The sequence below is a fragment of the Lupinus angustifolius genome, chromosome LG02 (genome assembly GCF_001865875.1).
Source record: "Lupinus angustifolius cultivar Tanjil chromosome LG02, LupAngTanjil_v1.0, whole genome shotgun sequence".
Taxonomy (NCBI): domain Eukaryota; kingdom Viridiplantae; phylum Streptophyta; class Magnoliopsida; order Fabales; family Fabaceae; genus Lupinus; species Lupinus angustifolius.
Window position 1 is genome coordinate 8,918,650 of NC_032010.1, and position 19,379 is coordinate 8,938,028.

At 33.4% G+C, this 19,379-nt stretch overlaps 1 protein-coding gene across 2 annotated transcripts; it reads right to left on the minus strand.

Annotated features, from left to right (window-relative positions):
• On the minus strand, positions 708 to 18,150 carry LOC109335217 (calcium-transporting ATPase 9, plasma membrane-type-like). 2 transcript variants are annotated; one of them, XM_019571342.1, is made up of 35 exons: positions 18,025 to 18,150; positions 17,769 to 17,887; positions 15,341 to 15,628; positions 14,589 to 14,705; positions 14,456 to 14,495; positions 13,703 to 13,821; positions 13,485 to 13,616; positions 13,306 to 13,395; positions 12,521 to 12,590; positions 12,218 to 12,288; positions 12,050 to 12,133; positions 11,895 to 11,972; positions 11,745 to 11,816; positions 11,073 to 11,156; positions 10,884 to 10,966; positions 10,684 to 10,792; positions 10,543 to 10,598; positions 10,381 to 10,423; positions 10,190 to 10,273; positions 9,738 to 9,875; positions 8,610 to 8,675; positions 8,420 to 8,518; positions 8,075 to 8,185; positions 7,568 to 7,735; positions 7,361 to 7,420; positions 6,836 to 7,000; positions 6,537 to 6,653; positions 5,782 to 5,880; positions 4,943 to 5,080; positions 4,218 to 4,318; positions 2,275 to 2,320; positions 2,040 to 2,171; positions 1,827 to 1,934; positions 1,651 to 1,742; positions 708 to 1,198 (listed from the first exon to the last, which is right to left on the minus strand). In XM_019571342.1, exons 3-35 carry the CDS (start codon positions 15,560 to 15,562, stop codon positions 1,081 to 1,083), a joined length of 3,312 nt encoding a protein of 1,103 aa, XP_019426887.1. In that variant the 5' UTR covers positions 15,563 to 15,628; positions 17,769 to 17,887; positions 18,025 to 18,150; the 3' UTR covers positions 708 to 1,080. The 2 variants fall into 2 exon arrangements, with proteins under 2 accessions (XP_019426887.1, XP_019426879.1); XM_019571334.1 differs by lacking the exons at positions 17,769 to 17,887; positions 18,025 to 18,150 and having other exon boundaries at positions 15,341 to 15,721.

Below are 19,379 nucleotides of genomic sequence, written 5' to 3' on the forward strand. Positions count from 1 at the left end.
GGTTCGGGGCGGGTTCGGGGTAGGGTAGCAACCATACCAAACCCGAACCCGAAAGTTGAACCCAGATAAAATTCGAACTCAAACTCAGTAGCATCGTGTTTTCCCCATTAAATTTGGGTTGTGTATAGATAAGTACCCATAGGTTCGGTTTTCATTATCATCCCTAATTTTATTTATTTGAGTATAAGAAGCCACTTTAAACCACAACCATAGTTTGTCTAATAAATTTATGATTTCAATTATCTACATTGAACTTTAGGAAATAAGAAGGTAGTGTTTAGATTGTGGAAATTGTCTAATAGTTAAACTTTTTTGTTCCTAATCCACAAATGAAACCATCCTATTTATTGGGCATCACACAAAATTCATTCAAAAGCAAACAAGTGGTAGTAGCATGGCTTGCTATAAATAAACATCTTAAGTTGGTTGATTGAGCTACACTTTGTTGTTGCCATAAGAGTAAAATATATATACACTATCAGTGTAAAAAGATTTATACACAGTCAATGCATTATTCATCATTCATTTATATAACTTTTTTAAGAGTCAATAATAATTAAAAGTAAACGGTGGATAATGCAATGACAATGTATAAAACTCATACATTTTCTGCATACATTTTTTCCCTCTTTTGTAAACAGTTTCAGTGATATATGAAATATGAATGGTCAACCATTGCAATGTTTTCCTTTTCGTTTCGTAATTTAGGAGAAATGGACCTTGTCAAAGCTAGAAAGTCAGTTTGATAGCATTTATAGAGCAGTAACTCTAACAATCTCAAGAAATGCTACAATGTACACTTGACCCAAAAATGTTAACAAAGGAAAACGAGATAGAGGCATATCAAATAATGAATGCTTTTATGTTTAAATCCCATGGGGATATCTCATAATGATAACATTGCTATATATGATGAATATACATTTTATATTCAAATTCTAAAATGAAGGATTCAGCAAGATGGACTAGCAATATGTAATGCTGTTACTTGTGGTCAAAGGCGTTGTTAGCTTAATATGAAGCATCTTTGTACCATTGCTATAAGGTTTTGATCCACTTCTTCTTGCTGGTCTTGTTGACCTATTGTTGTGCTGCGGCAGCCCGAGACCTCCTCAATCGCCGAAGTGGCCTCAAGACAAATCGGGACAATGGTGTTTTCGGAACCGGAATGAATTTTCCAGCTATAGCAAGAGGCCAACTGAAAGGTAATGGCAAAAGCACTTGATCATGACTTGGGATCAAAATGTGTAAGCTCCAATACATTTAGAGCAATGTGCAAGCAGAAATGTGAGGTTACAGTATACTTTTGGTCTAGACCCTAAATTTTAACTTGGTCATTTCAATCTCTACATGTACATTTGTTTTCAATTTGGTCCTTGTCGCCCACTTCTTCATAATATTGGTTGTTGGAATTAAAGTCCAGGGACCAAATTGAAAACAACCGAAGTTAAACTTTTTTGTCTCTATGTGGTAATCATTCTCTGTATATGTGAGACTCATTTTCAACTTCATTATACTTTGAGAACAAAAGACTTGAGGTCTAGAACTCTATGGACACTGGATAATAAATAATCAAAAGCATGAATGCAAAATCCATTGAAGCACCCAGAACTGTCATAATCAAACGCTAATGTAGTTGAGCAAACTAACCTGAAAACGCCCATGATAAGAGAAGCAAGCCAAAGCTTCCAATCAAGCCTCACTGTTGAGGTGAACTTTCCAAGGAACTCAATGATGATTATCTAACATTTAAGAGTAGAGTGAGAAAATGTGCAAATCTTAATAATAATTAAGAAAACATCAAAAGTGGTTGCTAATATATTCACCTGAAGTATAAAGGTCACTCCAACAATTCCCACAAAGAGTTTGTTCTTAGTTACTCCCCGGAAGACATTCATTTCTTCTGGTTTCCGAGCATTGAACTCATTGAATATCTGTAAGTTGAAAACATGTAAAAATGTATAATAAGAATTGGACGAATTAGAAAATTAACAAATTCTTTCAATTGTATTCTATGGGGGAGGTTAACATCTACTTACTTGGCACATGACAAATGCATTGAAAATTAAAGTATTCTTCATTTGAATATCATGAGCTCTAGTATCTTGTTTAGGTAGAATACTTTCACCTCTAAACTTAAGAACTAGAAGAATCGCAACTTGGTAGACAGCCTGCGATGTCAAATAATATCATTAGATGATGGGACCTAAACCTAAGGACCCTCATTCCTAATTTCATGATGACCTTAACAAGTCTATCTAAAAACTAATTTACCTGTACAAGCAAGTTTCTCCACATGATATTCGTAATAAGAGGTTCCCTGAAAGCCAAATATAAGATCATAGTGAAAGTAAGTATTTTAATTCAAAACCCAAATCAACCATAAACAGCACATGGGTTCCTGCAATGCAAAGGTATAGAGAACATATGACCACTTCAAATTCAGTTGAGCAAACTTTTGTTTTAGCAAAAGTAATAAAACAACAACAGGCTTAGCTACATGCATCGAACAACGTCATAATGTTATATCATAAATCATATTGATTAACGAATCATTCATCTGTAAATTTTTCTTAATCATTATTTAACCTATAGTTTTCCTCGCCGCCCACCCCCCTCCTCTATAAAATGGACTAACATCCATTTGACCTACTCTCCTTAGTGAGGCTTATAACATTCTACTCCACTCATGTTCAAATCATCTTAGGCACAACTTTGCTATCTTTTCTACAATAAGAGCTATTCCAAATTTCTCCCTAAAGCACTCATTTCTACTCCTATCTTGTTTAGTGTGTCCACTCATTCATCAAAATATTGTCATCTCTGCTAGGTGAAGTTTATTCTTTTGTTGGATATATTTCCGCCCAACATTACTCTCATAACATTCTGAGTCTTAGAGTTGCATAGTACAACTTCTCATGCTTGGCGGAACCTTTCTATCACATATGACACATTTTCATCAATCGTCGTAGCAAGTATATAGACTCCATGGTCGACCTTCCACTTTAAAACCAAATTTATTTCCACTAGTATGCGTCTCTTGTCTCAACTACCATTCAAATATCCTCCCCCATAACTTCATAGTATGACTCATGAGCTTAATCACCCTATAGTTTGACAATTTTGTATATCACTCTTGTTCTTATATAGAGGGACTAAAATGCTTCTACAACTATGTGTTTGATGCTATAAATAGCCGGTCTTAAGTAGTCGAAAGTCAACATAAAACTTCATCGAACCTCTAAGATATGGATCTATGAAGTAATCATGTATAATGAAAAAACATAATTATGAAGACTTGATGGACTTCTATCCAGAATGTGGTGGACTTGCTTGAATTGCTCATGTTGCTTAAGTTGATTACAAATGCACCAGTACATAGGTATTCATAGGTGCTTTAGATGTCATATGATGTATGTGACACAATGAACCTAATCACATGCATTAAAACTACAACTTCTATAAATTATAAGTTAATGAATGTATAGATGTATGCTTCGGAAAAATATCATGAACTTAGAAAATACATAACATTAATTAATAAAGTGTATGAATGTAATTTATAATTCCAACACTTTGTCTCGGATGTTTACAACACACTGCACAGTGCACAAACAGTCTAGTTTGGGATGCTTTTGAAAGGAAAAGAATGTGAGGCTTCAAGGAATAAAACATTTTAGGGTTTGGTTACTTGGTTGGGTAGAATGCATGATTTCCCTCGTTTCTTCAATGTCACAACCTTTATGGGATAGGATTAATTCATTGCCTTTCCTGTGGGTTAAAACAAATTTCTAATCTGCTATATGAAGGGATAATGCATCTCTTTGAAGGTAGTCTATCCTATCCTCTTCAAATGTTTGTATTTCATTTCTGCCTTTTCTTCCATTGAATTATGGCAAATATAAAGAAGTATGACTTAAATTATGTTGAAAATGGAAGTATGACTTAAATCATGTTGAAAATGGAAGTATGACATAAAAAGCAACCACATATTGCACCTCCTCAATTGAGATACACATAAGAAAATCAAAGACATTTTGTGCCATTTAACGTTGTAAGCTGCAAGTGGAAGACATATCACACATGTAATCAAAATCAAGTATAAGCCACATGCACATGTGTGTATGTATAAATGTGCCAGCACGGTGTAGCTTTAAGAGTACTTTAAATGTTAATAAATATTAAACAGCTAAGTGAGAAAGCTAATCAATCTATACCTTCGGCCAACTGGCGATCTGTTCATTAGCTGGTCTGTTGGTGGTTCAGTGGCGAGTGCAAGGGCCCCAAGTGTGTCCATGATAAGGTTGACCCACAAAAGCTGTACCCAAGAGCATGTACATCAAAAACATTATATACTTTTTAATTGTTTGTGATTTTAATCATCCCTTCCACAGTAATATACCAGACTTAGTTCTTACAGAATAGTAACTATATCTAAACTACAATAATAATAAAAACACTCACATTGAATTCTATTATGGAAATATATTAATGCATACATAAACTCAACAACTTTTATCCATATCCCTATAGAAAATTTATCAGCAAAGAACAAACTGAACTCCAATCCTAACTCTTACCCCATTAGCAGCCTATCTATAACAAAACCTTTGAAACAATCAACCGGCACAAGTAGCACACCTTACATTTGTTATTTCTATATACATCAAGGCACAACAATCAGGAAGTGCGACCAATTTTGGAGTTGGCAATGGATGTTTAGTACATTTTTCTATTCAGACCAACACCACATAAATAAGTTAAAAAGAAAATCATGAAAACTTGATTAGAATTAATGAAAAATAGAAGGGAAAAATGCCCAGAATTCTATGGCCAACAAAATCCGACACGGTCCAATTCTCTGCTTATTTTTTACCCTGTCATCTACTTTATCAGGTTTTAAAGTGTAAAGGAATTTGTCACTCAAAATAAAGAGGGGTACCTGTACTGCATTTAAAGGAACATCACCAGAACTTATTGCTGCGACAACATTTATTACAAGAGCAGCAACGTTAACAGTAAGCTGGAACTGGATAAATTTCTGAATGTTTGCATATACAGATCGGCCCCAGCGGACAACCTACACAAAGTGAAATAAAACGAACACTCAGACAAATTACAGATTGGACCAATCCATTTCATGCCTGTGTCTCAGTGAAATACACCAGTACACCTAGAAAATTGGCTAAGTTTATAGTCAATCGTTGATATACAGGAAGGATGAAAAGGAAGTAACAACAAGAATAACCAAACTTTAGTCCCACTAGGTGTGGTCGACTACATGAATCGAATGACCCCATAATACTATCATAAATCATGTCCTTATTGGGACTAAACTCCATTGTCAAAGCATTAATCTCTAAACTTTCCCTAACCATTTTTCCTGTGGTTTTCCTGGCCTCCTTCTACATCTAGAAATGGGACTAACCTTCATTTGATCTACTCTCCTTACTAGGACTTTTTAATGGTCTCCTATACACATGCACAAGTCACCTAAATCAGATTCTATTATATTTTCTACAATAGGAGCTATCCAATTTTCTTCCTAATGCATTCATTCTTAATCCTTTCTTATTTAGTGTGTCCACTCATCCAACACAACATTCTTATCAATACTACATCTACTTTAGTTTATTGCAAAAGGAAGTGAGTATTACTTAATATTAAAGGTAGAGAAAATAACAACAAAGTAAAAGTTTTATTTTTGGGAACAAGTATATTGCTTTTTATGTAACTATATTAATCGTATTATATTCCTAAGCCAATAAATATAACGCTTACCTTTACTACTGATGCAAAGTTGTCATCCAAGATTATAATATCCGAGCTTTCTTTGGCAACTTCAGTTCCTGCAATGCCCATAGCAAGACCAATATCTGCCTAAAATACAAAATAGTAAAACATGAGATCAACTCTAACGGGAGACAGGAAGATTCAACACTACCAACTACCCAAGGCACCTCTATGTTAATTGCAAGAATCTGTGTGAAATGCATAAACTTTAAGGGCTATAAAGGGCAGCCTAGAATATTAGTCTCCAGTTAGTAAGGTCTGAGGAGGGTAGATGTACAAAGCCTTACCCTCCAAAGTGGAGAGCCGGAGAGGTAGTTCCTAGTAATTGAACTCATGACCTCCACATTACAAGGCAAACAACCTTACCACTACGCCAAGGTTCACCCTCCACTTTAAGGGCCATAAAATAAAAGGAAAATGCATTAAAATTACTACCACGTGTTGTGTGGAAGAAAAGAACTTTGCTGACAAATAATATGCTTTGAAAAGAAAGAGAACACAGACAGATTGCCTTAAGTCCAGTCTCTCTCTCTCTCTCTTCTTCCCTTTCCACCATTTCAAATTGTTGGCCATGTTAATTAATTATGGAAACTTCGAAGTGAAATTATACTGACTAAAGGTGTGCATCAATAAATATACATGCTTGCATGTTCATTCTTGCCGAAGTATTTTAGAATTAAAAAAATCTTCATAGTAATTTTGATTCTCAATAATCAAGGTTTCATCCAAAGAATATAACAGACCTCATGAAGTGCAGGAGCATCATTGGTTCCATCTCCAGTCACAGCAACAACTTCACCTCCTTTACGTAGTGCTTGCACAAGCAAAAGCTTGTCATTAGGAGAAGACCTCCCCATCACCTATATATATTATGCAAACAACAATTAGAAAAAATACACAAAACTCGGATGTATCATGTCTGGGGTTATTGACATGAAGAGCATTCCCTGGAATAATATTATGAATGGATAAATAAAATTCCTTTTTCCAATATTTGTAGTTAATGCATATAACACAACAAAACACAATCGAAGAAGCATACCGTTATTTTCTTAGCAACCTGTTCCCTTTCTTTTTCAGGTAGTTCACGGAAACTCTTTCCTTCAATTATATTTGGCTCAACAGCATCTTCAATTGAAGCCAGTATCCCACACTCCAGAGCTATTGCCTTTGCTGTCTGAAGGTTGTCTCCGGTAACCATGCGTACCTATGAGTTGATAAATGAATAATGAGTTGGGTTCCCTTGATTACATTTTGAATAATAAGTGTGCTACAATAAAGTTAAAACCACGTTTGAACACTGTCATTAACTGGTTTCACGGGAAACTGTGATCTAAATATGAAGATATATTTGTGAAATGGAAACACAGTGCACGAGGCTCCCACCTAATGAGGTCTAGGAAGGATAGATGTACGCAACATTATCCCTCACAAGCGAACAGATTGTTTCTAGGATTTGAACTCATGACCTCCAGATAGGGGTGGAAACAGGTCAGGCCGTCTATCAGGGGCCTATCACAACCAGGTCACAAAACTATTCTCGTCAATCATAAAAAAAATATATTACCTTAACACCAGCATCAGTGCATATTCTCACAGCCTCTTTGACTCCAGGGCGACAAGGATCCTAAAGAAAGAGATTAGTTTTAGCATAGATGAAGGACTCCAGATTAACTTGAAAGCATGACGACCAAATAAGATCCATAGCAGCTCAATTCCATATTCAACAATAAAGGATTTTCATATACCAAGAAAATCTACTCTTGCATTTTACCTTTATTCCAACAATAGTAAGCAAAACAAGCTCTTCTTCTGGTAAGGACCACTGGTCCAATTCCTCCTCATTAGATGGAACTTTATCTAATTCATATGATCTGTATGCAATGGCAACACAACGCAAGCTGCGAGCAGCCATATCATCAATCGCCTCCCTGAAAAATGCCTGCAAAAGAGTTTCAGATAACATTCTATCCAACTAACTTGGAGATGCTAAAAAAATTAAATGCTCTTGTTGCCATATTCTTTGAAGAATGATCAGTTGCTATATTACCGGGTATGCACCAGAGTAACTTGAAACAACACTATAATCACATTGATAAGAATTAAGCAATTTGGTGTAACCTTATGAAGAGTACTTTTATTAATTTTTGAGAGCTATCAATCAGAAGAAAAATATTTTATCTCCAATTTTCAATTCAATGCTTTTTCTTTCACTCGAAACTTTTTTTTGGGTAAACTTCCATCAGGAAATTTTCTAGGTCTTGAAACTGATTTTCCTAACCTTCTCTTTTTCAATCGATTGCAAGTCACCATTTGAATCAAGATACTGAGTACACGCTCCTAGAACAATCTCTGCAGCTCCTTTCCAATGAATATGTACTCCAGAGTCCACCTGCCAGAAAATTGCAATTGGTATATCAGATTAGCACAGAAAAGATGGTGGAAAGTTGATTCCATAAATCAATAAAAGGCTTATATATCCTATGGATGTAAAAATGATACCATAGCAAAAAAAGTAACATTCACTATAACTTAATTTAGTTCTCAAGTGAAAAAATTAATAATTGAAAGAGATGAATACCTATGCCTGATATTAATTTATGAAGTATAAATGAAAGGTAATTACCAGCTTCAGGGCAACACCACCTCGCTTTTTCTCAGAATTGAAGGGGAAGACATGGAGAATTGTTGTATTTGATCTGATAAGATCAAAATTCATACCCAACTGCCATATGTGCTCAATAAATGAGTTCAGGTTCAAAATCAACAGATTAAAAACATGTGTGTGTGTGTGGGAGGGGGCTCAACAAGGGTACCTTGACTGCCCATGAAAGAATTGCCTTCTCTGTAGGAGATCCTGTCACCTCTGTCTCTCCACCATCCTATCAAACCAAATTCAGTCACAGATGTAGTGCTTACTGGAGATTTGCTCTAATTCAAAATATTTGTAAAAAAATCACTGTAGTGACAAACTGACAATTAAAGAGGACAAGAACAAGTAGATAAAGAGATTTATATCATATCTTTACTAACATTCACAACAAGGTATTCTATTCGTTCATATTGGCCAGTACAAAGCAAACTAGCCAAGGCACACAAGATGGCTCAGATGCCAAATATAAGGATAAGAGCTTCCAAACTTCTATATATGTGAGTAACTTAATATCGGATATATGTTGACACCAGGCAATATGCCAAAGGCACAAGAGATATACTTGGAGGTTGCAACTGAGTTCATTTTATTAATGGTTGTTTCTAAATCAATTTCTAGGTATTAAAATCCTGATATAAATATAAACACTATTTGCTTCAAGAGTAGATAGAGAAACTAATTTATTTATCAGCTAAGAAATGTCACAACCAATCATTTGACACTCAGCTGCTTATGCATTTTTATTAATCAATTCTATAGATAATTTGTTACAACCAGTTGTCAGCAGAAATCTCTGAATTATTATGAATACTGTTCCACAAAGTATAAGGAATTAGATGGAGGCGTATGAAAGGTTTTATATCTCTCACAACTCTCCTCCTCAGAGTCTTTTGGGCTTGAAGCATGGACAATGCACTGACCCACTCTACCTTGTGCTGATACCATACGTCCATACCGAATGACAAACTCTCCTAAAAGCTTAAGATGAATGTTCTTTGGGCATATTGCATTTGACAATGCACGGGACCATTTTACTCTGATGAAATTCAACTTACTTATAAAAAATGGGGATAGCAAGGTCAAACTATTGACCCTTTGGTCATAGTCATTGATCAACTCTCCTCAAGGCTTACACTGTTGTTAGGTGGAGTCTCGTGAATGGTTTTATATCTCATACACATACAAACAAAAACTTCAAGTAAACCATGAAGAGATAAGTTAGTTTAGCATCAAATAAGACAACATAAAGGGTAATCCAAGTTACAGATGTTAAAATCACATAGAAGCAAACCTTGGGTACAAAAACATTTCCAGTTGAATTCTGTGAAATGCCCTCATTTAACAGAGATAAAACTTCTGGATGCAACTTTGATGAGTCATCCACTGGGTTTAACTTCTTCCTCCCAGCATATGCCTCGACTACAGTCATCTATAATGCCATTAAATCAGTTAATATTAAATCTTAATAATTTAATGATTTTAATTAAAATGAAGAAAATATGTCCCGGGAGTCGGGCAAAATGGACTAACAGCATATTTAAAAATTGTAAAAACTTATTAGATAGATTATGCCTATTACATATATAGCCATCTAAAGTTGAAAACAAAGAGGTCTATCAAACACAGAAATCATCCATTGAACGACTAATCTGGCTGTAAGTTCCTCCTCTCTATTCCTCCATTTATGTAAATTATAGTCATACGTCCTTTTAATGTACCCAATCCTTTGACTATGGAACTCACCTGATTTAAGGTCAATGTTCCTGTCTTATCACTGCATATTGTTGTAGCAGAGCCCATAGTTTCGCAGGCTGACAGTCGTCGTACCTACACATCTTTGGTTGTTAGAAAAGATGTTTTAAAATGAAAATTACATAAAAATATTTGCAAAACTGAGATGTGGTGGTGATTGTTGGAGATTCTATGATACTTACCAAAGCTTTGTCTGCCATCATTTTCCGCATTGAATATGCCAGGCTATCACAAAATCAACAGAGGAAGAGAATTACACAGGTTACAAGAAAACAACAATAGTGGGGACCTAATTTTGGCACGTGTATATTGTACAATGAGATAATCTAGCAACTTGGACATACGTTAAGGTAACAGCCAAAGGTAGACCTTCAGGCACTGCAACAACCACAATTGTGACCTGCATGACTCTATACTTCGTTAAAAGCTATTAAGAAATAGAAGAAGAAAACAAAGACATAAAACAGTTTATAACTCGCACTTACAGCCATGGTAAAAATTTTGATGACCCCATCTACTGCATCACTAATACTAGTCTTCCCAGCGGTGAATTGTGTCTTTCCCTCCAAATCTTGTGTGTTGCCAGAAAAGAATCTATAATTTCAAAGTCATAATATTGAAAGTCAAAGATAGAATAGAACCTGTTTAATGAGTTATAACTTGCAAAAGAAAAAATTAAGAATACCTGCCCAAGAGGACGGCAAGCACTAAAACTGCAACACTAAGCCCAACTACTCCAATAAAAGTTGCCACTCCATTCAAACGTACCTATTGCATTGCACCAAAAATAAGTTTAGTTTTAGCATGTAAATTTTGTTTAAGGTACTACTAAAACAACGGGCATTCTTAAGGTTTTGTATGGAGCATGGGGAACCTGCAACGGAGTCTCTTCTCCAGTATCCTCTGAGATACTTGCCATCAACAATCCCCACTCAGTATTTATACCAACGCTGGTTACCTACAGATAGCAGTATAAAATGTTACACAAAGTGGTGGCACGCTAGAAATTTGTTTCAAATGCTTAAACATTGGAGCAAGATTCTACACACTCGCAGGCTAGAATACTGAATTGATGAGCATAAAGAATAAAATGATAATAAAAATTCAATAAAATAATAATTGCAACTGAAAGTGTTGAAGTGCTAGTTAGATACAGCAAACTATTCGAATAACTTACAGCTAAAAACTAAAAATTCCGAGCAGACAATGGAAAACACATGAAAGAAAAAATTCATTTGACTTAGGAAAAAAAATAATTTTTAGGTTATACAATTCAAATAATATTAATTGACTGAAATAACTAACAATAGAACACAATCAGGCATCTCATTTGGCACTAAATTAAAGAAAATATGAAAATCAAAATTGAAGAGGAGAGAAAATGTTAGCATGCATGTTACATAAGAGCAGAATGGAACAACAAACTTCATAAGCCAGAAACTTTTTTCCCTAAACTAATTCAAAACTCCACAACCAATTATTTATTATATCAACAGTAGCCATCACTCATCAATTATTTATAATAGGATATAACATCATATTATACCAGCATAACGCCAACTCCATCTGCTACTTTGCAACCGGACATCAAAAAGGGTGATTTGTGATCCTTGTGAACCTGCAGAACACTGTTGGCTTAAAAGTCATAAGAATTAAAAATCAATAATTTGGTCAATCGAAGGAATAAGAAACATACAATCTTGCTTTCACCAGTCATACTGGATTCATCAATAGCAAGTGAATGGCCAGTGATTAACACTCCATCAGCAGGAACCTGTATACCAACAGAGTGATTAATGTAGAAAGAAAGCAATTAAGTTTCAAACAAACTCAAATACCATGAAAACTAACCTGATCTCCTATTTTAAGGGGTATAACATCACCAACAACAATATCAAATATTGAAATTTTAATTGTTCTGCCACCTCTAATGACCTGTAACAAGTTCAATAGCATGTGATCTCAGCTTACTTTCCCATTTCCCAGTAATAAGTTATGTTGTAAAAATATGTTACACACCTCCAATTGTATATTTTGTTTTTCTGCATTCAAATTCTTAAATTGCAGAGATTGCCGATAATCACTGACAGCTGAGGTGATAGTAACAGCATAAAGTCAGACTAAGAAACAAAATGACACTAATTGTATTAGGATCACTAATAAACAAAATTCCAAAACGAAAAAAAATAGTTAAAGGCAAAAAAAAGTGTATCCAAATCTCAGTATGGCCCTCGTTTTTTTCTTAAAACAACAATATGGCCGTCTTATACACATCTATAATGTATTTTGTAGTATTGAACAAATTATTTATTTATGCAATACCTGTAACTACAATGACAAGAATAACTGCAAAAGCAATGCTTCCCCCATCATACCATCCTTCTTCCAAACCCTAGTAATTACAAATGAAGAAAGTGATAAATCTTTGAGAATGACAATTGCTTCAACAGAAAGGAAGAAACAATATATTCCAACTACATGGACAAGAATAATTAGAAAATTCAGAAGCAGTCAACATGCAAAAACAGGCATATAAAAAGGAAAGAACGGTCCTAAAATAAACACATAAAACATGTAAAATAAAACAATTCAAAGAGTTAATATCTAATGTATATGGACTGTGATGAATTATTCAATTTATTTTATCACGTAAGCATTGATAACAAACTTTAACTATGCAGGGCAGCAATATTTCCAAAACGTATATTTCAAGAACCACGAAGGACAAACTAGCATCACATTTTGTTGATAATCCTACTGTTTCATCACAGCCAACAATAAAGATTTGGAAGAAACATTTTCTTTATGTGAAGGGTATTTGGAATGCTTAAAAATACCTTGATCAAAGAACACCTGCTGTTCTTTGACAAAAAGGCTCAGCTTCAATGGATCTGTGCAATTTGTTGCCTCATAATTGTATTATATGAGTAATTTTTAATTCACATACATTAATTTTAGTTTCTTACTGCACACTATTTCTCACTGTTTTTTATTTTATATAATAATTTCCCACATGAAAGAAATCCCACAAAACTAGGGATCCACTTACAATGCTCAATTTACTATAGTGAATGATGAAGATTAGCAAATATGAGATTTAACAATACCTCTGTTTTTATCCCAAGTACTAGTGACACTATAGCTGCTATAATCAATATTATAAGAGTCAGATCTTGCCAGGCTTCCCATAAAAACCTCTGTAAAACAATCACAAATTATTAAGGCCAATGTTGCAAATAATTCGTCAAATCTAATTAGAAAAAAGGATGATCAATAATGAATATACCCAGAAACTTCTTCCTTTTTTCCGAGGATATGTATTAGTTCCAAATGCATTTTTCCTTTTTGATAGATCAGCATCATCTCCACTGATTCCTTTCTCCGGATTTGATTTTAGTAAATTTGATAAGCCTTTAACCTGAACAAGATATGACTAGATTAATTACCGGAGCAAATCACTTCAATGTGTATATAAGCAACCAAATTTGGACTTTTTAGACTTGCCCCTCCATATTGTTGTAAAGTAGAAACATTCTGATCCTTAGACATTGAAGTAAGTTGCTCAAGCCCAACCGCATAGTCACCACCAACTGGAGTTGGAGGCGTCACTGCTGTATTTATCACTGGATGATTTGAAATATAAATTGAAAGATCATAGTAAGTAACTCAAAAATGCTGATAACATTTCAAAATGCATAAGATTTAACCACATGTAGTATATAAATTTAATGTCACAACAGTAGAACGAAAACCTAAATTTGTCCTTGGAAAAAACAGATAAAATAACTGAAGGCTACAACCAAGATTTCTGCAACTAAATACAGATTGATTTACATATAGTAAATGGCAAGTAGGAAAAATTACAGTAGTTCTATATGGGTGCGTGACTTTCACCAGTGAATATTTCTAAATGCATATCCACCTAAGGATATCAAATACGTTAGAGCTTCTATAACAGGTATAGAAAACAAGATAATTTGTTTATTTTCTTAACCATTATTAATAGACTGCTAGTAGACGTAGCTTCAACAGTGGTACCTTAAATAAAAATGAAAACCATCAATGCTGAACTGTTATTTTGGATTTTATGACATAGTTGAGGACATTGGTTCATCCCTGTTAACTTCCAGTATATTTACACTAAAAATTTACCATTTCAACCACTAAGTTCTTGGTAGACAACATCACAACAATGACAAGAAACAACGAAAGATGAGGACAAAATGGAAGCTGTACTTTACAAGAAAGGAAGTCTACCTAGTTCCCGTTCACCAGCCAATCTGAAAAGCAGTGCTGCCTAATATAGCAATTAATTACCGGTTAGAAAATTAACAAATGGACAGAAAAAGAAACAAATCGGGAAACATAGTGTGGCACTCTGAAACATTACTCTGATGACTTGTGCATGGGCTCTAATCAATCTAATCTTTTTCTCTTTCTCCTCTTCCTTTTTCAAGTCCAGTGTGTATCTAAAACGCCTGGACGCATTGAGCACGAGTGCTGCTTGCTGCACATGAATGAAACTTTAGTTTAGATGCGTCGATTGAAAAAGCATCCTACTAGTTCCAGACTAATGTACCTTACCAAAATCAGAAAATTAAATACAATCCAATGATTAATATAATGCTAAAACTGGTACCGGGTTAGTCAATTAAATCAAGGTTATCATCAAGACTAATTCATTTAGAATAGGTTCCATTTAGCTGTTGTTCTACTTGTATTGAATACATTTGTAGGTTGTTAATGGTTGCAACCTAAGAAGCATGGATATGACATGATAACACGCAGATAAGATATATAAATAATAAATTAGAGTCATAATGTTTTAAAAAGAGTTAGCAGGAATCATTAGAAACATGATAAAATGTTAATGTTTATCCAATCGTTGTAGAACACAAAAAGTAGGCATTTTAATCTATAAACGCATTAGAAATTGAAAAAGTAAATGTAAAATAGAATTGAGAAGGTTCAAAAAGTGTGGACGAAATGAATAATGAAACTGTTAGTGGTTGAGATATTGCGAAACAAATTTGTGATAAGGTGAATAAGGTAAAGCATGCATTCAAAACAAGAATTCAACTACAGATAAAGCAATTATAATATAAATTAAAATATAATAATCTTAGAGAGAGGAGAGCTCACTCTCCAACGTCGAAGAGTTTCTATAGGAGCATTCTTAGTTTGAGGAATATGAAAAGGATCATTCTCATCATCATCATCGTCGTCATCATCATGATCTTCTTGATGATTGTTGATGGTGTGAGAGTGCCTTGCGGAGTTGATAGTGACGGTGAAGTGCGGATCATGAACGGCGGCGGTGTTGTTATTATCAACATCATCGGCGGTGGTGGTTGCAGTAGTCATGGCGAAGAATTCGAATTCAAAATGAAAATGAAACACACACAAACACAGTCACACAACAACAACACACTAATGTATGTGGATGTATGTGGATGTGTATGTATGGATGTATTATTTCACAAGAGAGAAGATGAAGATGGAGAATAAACACCACATCCACATAGAAACATAGAAACACAATTCAAAATATAATAAATATCATATTTTTCAAAAACTGATTTGCCTCCATATACGGGGCCCCACTTTCTTCGTTTCTATTTCCAACACTAACCACTCAAATTATTCTTTCAAAAAATGAATTAAATTCATTGGTAATGCTACACTCACGCTTTTATTAACTATTTCTCTCCCTCGTGTTTCTTTCTAACTATAGAAGAAGGGACTAGTTACAACTCACATACACATTACATGTCTTTATTTAATACCATATAAGATATATATTTTTGGTTATTGCCCCTATCCACCTCTATGGGTAAATACATTTATAACTGTACTAGCACATTTTTTGGTCGAATCATACACCTCTCTATTATTGGACATATAATTTGTTGAACTTGTACTTAATTTTAAGAAGAGAAATATCATTATTATATTTTAAGGGATAAAAATATTATATTATATCGTTTTATCATTTACTTTTGATGTACTTTTCTCACCAATCTAACCATTTTTGGTCTAGTAAGGTAAGGGACTCCTAGATATCAGAATGATTAAAAAAACGTAAAGAGTTCAACTCATGTGAGCAATAGATGTTAAGAAAATTATATATATCCCAAAAGAGATTAGTTTTTTAGATCATAGAATGATAGATATTCTTAATACCAAAAAGTAAAATTCAAATTCCTACACCTAGTCCGAAGAAACTCTAGAAAGTGTGACATATTTGTCATGAAATCTTCCACGTGTTTCTCTAAATGTGGACAGATGAAAGTTGTTTCATTTTTTTTTGGATAATTTGAAACCATTAATTGTTTTATAAAACATATATTATTGTGTGTACACACTTTTTCACTATTTAAATAAAATCTCAAAATTTGAATTCACACGTTTCTCCGACCTCCACGTTTTTTAACACCCTGTGCAAATCTTCTTTGGTAGGGTTCTGAGTGTGTTTAGATTAATATTTGGGTACATTCGAGTTTTTCTTCATCAAGATTTTTCGGCACATTCGTTGCATTTAGATGTTTGACTATGCACCGACCTCACCTTTAACCTATAGTCAAATACTATGGCCGAACGGGCCCAATCATTTCAGAGTTCTCTCAAGAAAAATGTACACTATTTGCAATTTGTTAAAAAATAAATAAATTAAAAGTTTAATAATTAATTTTTTTTTTATTAATCATAGGTATAATATATTTTTTAGACAAAAAATAAAGTGTCATTTTTTTATTTTTTTAATATCTGTCAAATTTATCCTTCTATCACAAATGTGTTAGATTTTTATTGCAATATATCAAATCGTTGGTGGAAATCATATAGAAAGCTGAGTTTTACACATTAAAAAATATATTTTCTGCAAATGTACTCTTTTTCTCTAGTCTTTCCTCTATTATCTTCTTCATCATTTCTCCATTTTTATTTTCACATTATTGCTCTAAATTCTAATGAAAAACAAGATATTAGTAACTATGAAAGGATCTCTAAGGATCATTTAGTAAGCTTAGATGAAAATTTAATCTTGTTATAATGTTGGGTAGAATTAATATCAAGTTTCAGCTAGATAATGTGTCTACCCTTTTCACATATCCCCTTTCCACTCTTTCCCTTATTATACTAACACCAAAATAAACAAATAAGTACCTAATGGTGTAAGGTCCACTCCAAGATGACAAAATGTTAAGAATTCGATTAATGAAAACAATACTTATTAGAAAGGATAGTCATGAATGCCAAAATGTATTAATTCTTTAATCATAGGGTAAGGAGATACTTTTGATGCTACTAAAAAAATAAATAAGTGAAATGGTAATATGATAATAACAGCACTTGTCTATTTGTCCAAATACTATAACAATTAATTAACCTCTTCAACCTAATTAATCCGAATTACTTTTTTTACCCTACATTCCTACAACATGTTTGAGTTTCATCATAATCCCTTGCTTCCAAATTACATCATATATTGGACCACATACTATATATATTTATATCATTCAACAAATCATACATAAACTGATATAAATAATAACAACTAATTAACCATTACCTGGAGAGAGAGAGAGAGAGATGAGTAGTTAATATATATTTCTGGAATGAAGTTTCCTAATTCAACATCACCATAGAGAAGGATGAGCTTAATTACTTTGGAGATGGGAATGCACGATTCTGAAGTGATGCAATAAATTACATGAACATGAACATGAACAAAAACTATACATTATATATATAGGGGAAGAATAATAAAGTATTAAGTATAGATAGAAAATGATGATATTGTTTGATAAAAGTATAGATAGATATACCATAAGAAGATGTATGGTTGTGCATAAGGTTGGTGATATAGAAATGGAAGAAGAGATTCAGATTCCATTATTAGTGATATGATATGAGTATGGATCAATAGTATGATGAGAAAGAAGGGAAGGGAATTGACTGAATAAGGAGACTTTGTGATGAGTGGAAAAATAAGGTTAGATTGAAACTTCCTCGAAGCTTCCTCAACCCATCATGTTACCCACCAAATATACTATTATTCTTATTTACTCTTTCTTTTCTGCCAATGTCATGCATGCAACAACAACAAACAATACCTCATCAACTCTTTTTTTTTTATATTAAATATTCATTTTAGTTTGTAATGTTTTTCTATTTTGTTATTGTAAGTTCAATCATTTTTTTTAGGGCTGAAAACGAGTTGAACCAAAGATGAGTTCGGTTCAGCTCGATAAGAATTTGCTCAGCTCAAAACTCGACTTGAGTTCGATACAAATTATTTTTTTATCTCGAGTTCGGCTCGGTTAAAGTTCACGAACTATTCGGTTCAGTTTGAATTCGTTCATTTAGACAACTCAAATAATTAATACATATTTCAAAAAATACAAAAAAAGTTTATTATTTTATTTATAAGTCTAAGAGATAGATATTTTAAAATTGAGCATACAAAATGATTTCAAAATTTTAATATATTCATCACATTTTAGAGAAAAAAACATTCAAACAACAATAAATAAATAAATATATCTTTTATAAATATTCAAAAAATATCCAAATTTCAAATCCATACATTTAAACATAACTATTACAAAAACTAATTATATTTCAGCATCTACTAAAGAAATATTTTTAGTTATTAAATATTATCATTCTCCATGCTATCCAAAACTTGGAATGATCCACCTGAAACAATTAAAAGCAAACAAAGATTGCATTAGCTAACAACAATAATTCAGATTGCATTAGCTAACAACAATAATTCCATAATGAAATTGGACATGGCAAAGTGTAATCCCTCATTTTTAGGAGATATGCATCTCTTCACTGTATCAAATCAATGCCCCGAGGTTATGCATCAAAGGATTCAACAGACACAATCACATGATAACAAAGTCCCCAAACTTCCACATGGAACTTCTAATATGAGAAACATCACCCGATACACTTATTAACCCATTTAACTAAAATACATCAACACTTATTAACTCAATTAACTAAAATACATCTAGAACTGACTTAATAGCAATACGCCTTCATCATCAGAGTAGCATCACTAGAAAACTAATAACAATAATAATAAGAACCCTTGGTAATTTAAAAAAAATAGCATACCTAGTTATCATGAAGATAAAAAATTATAAGAGTAGTGGAATCACTATAGGAA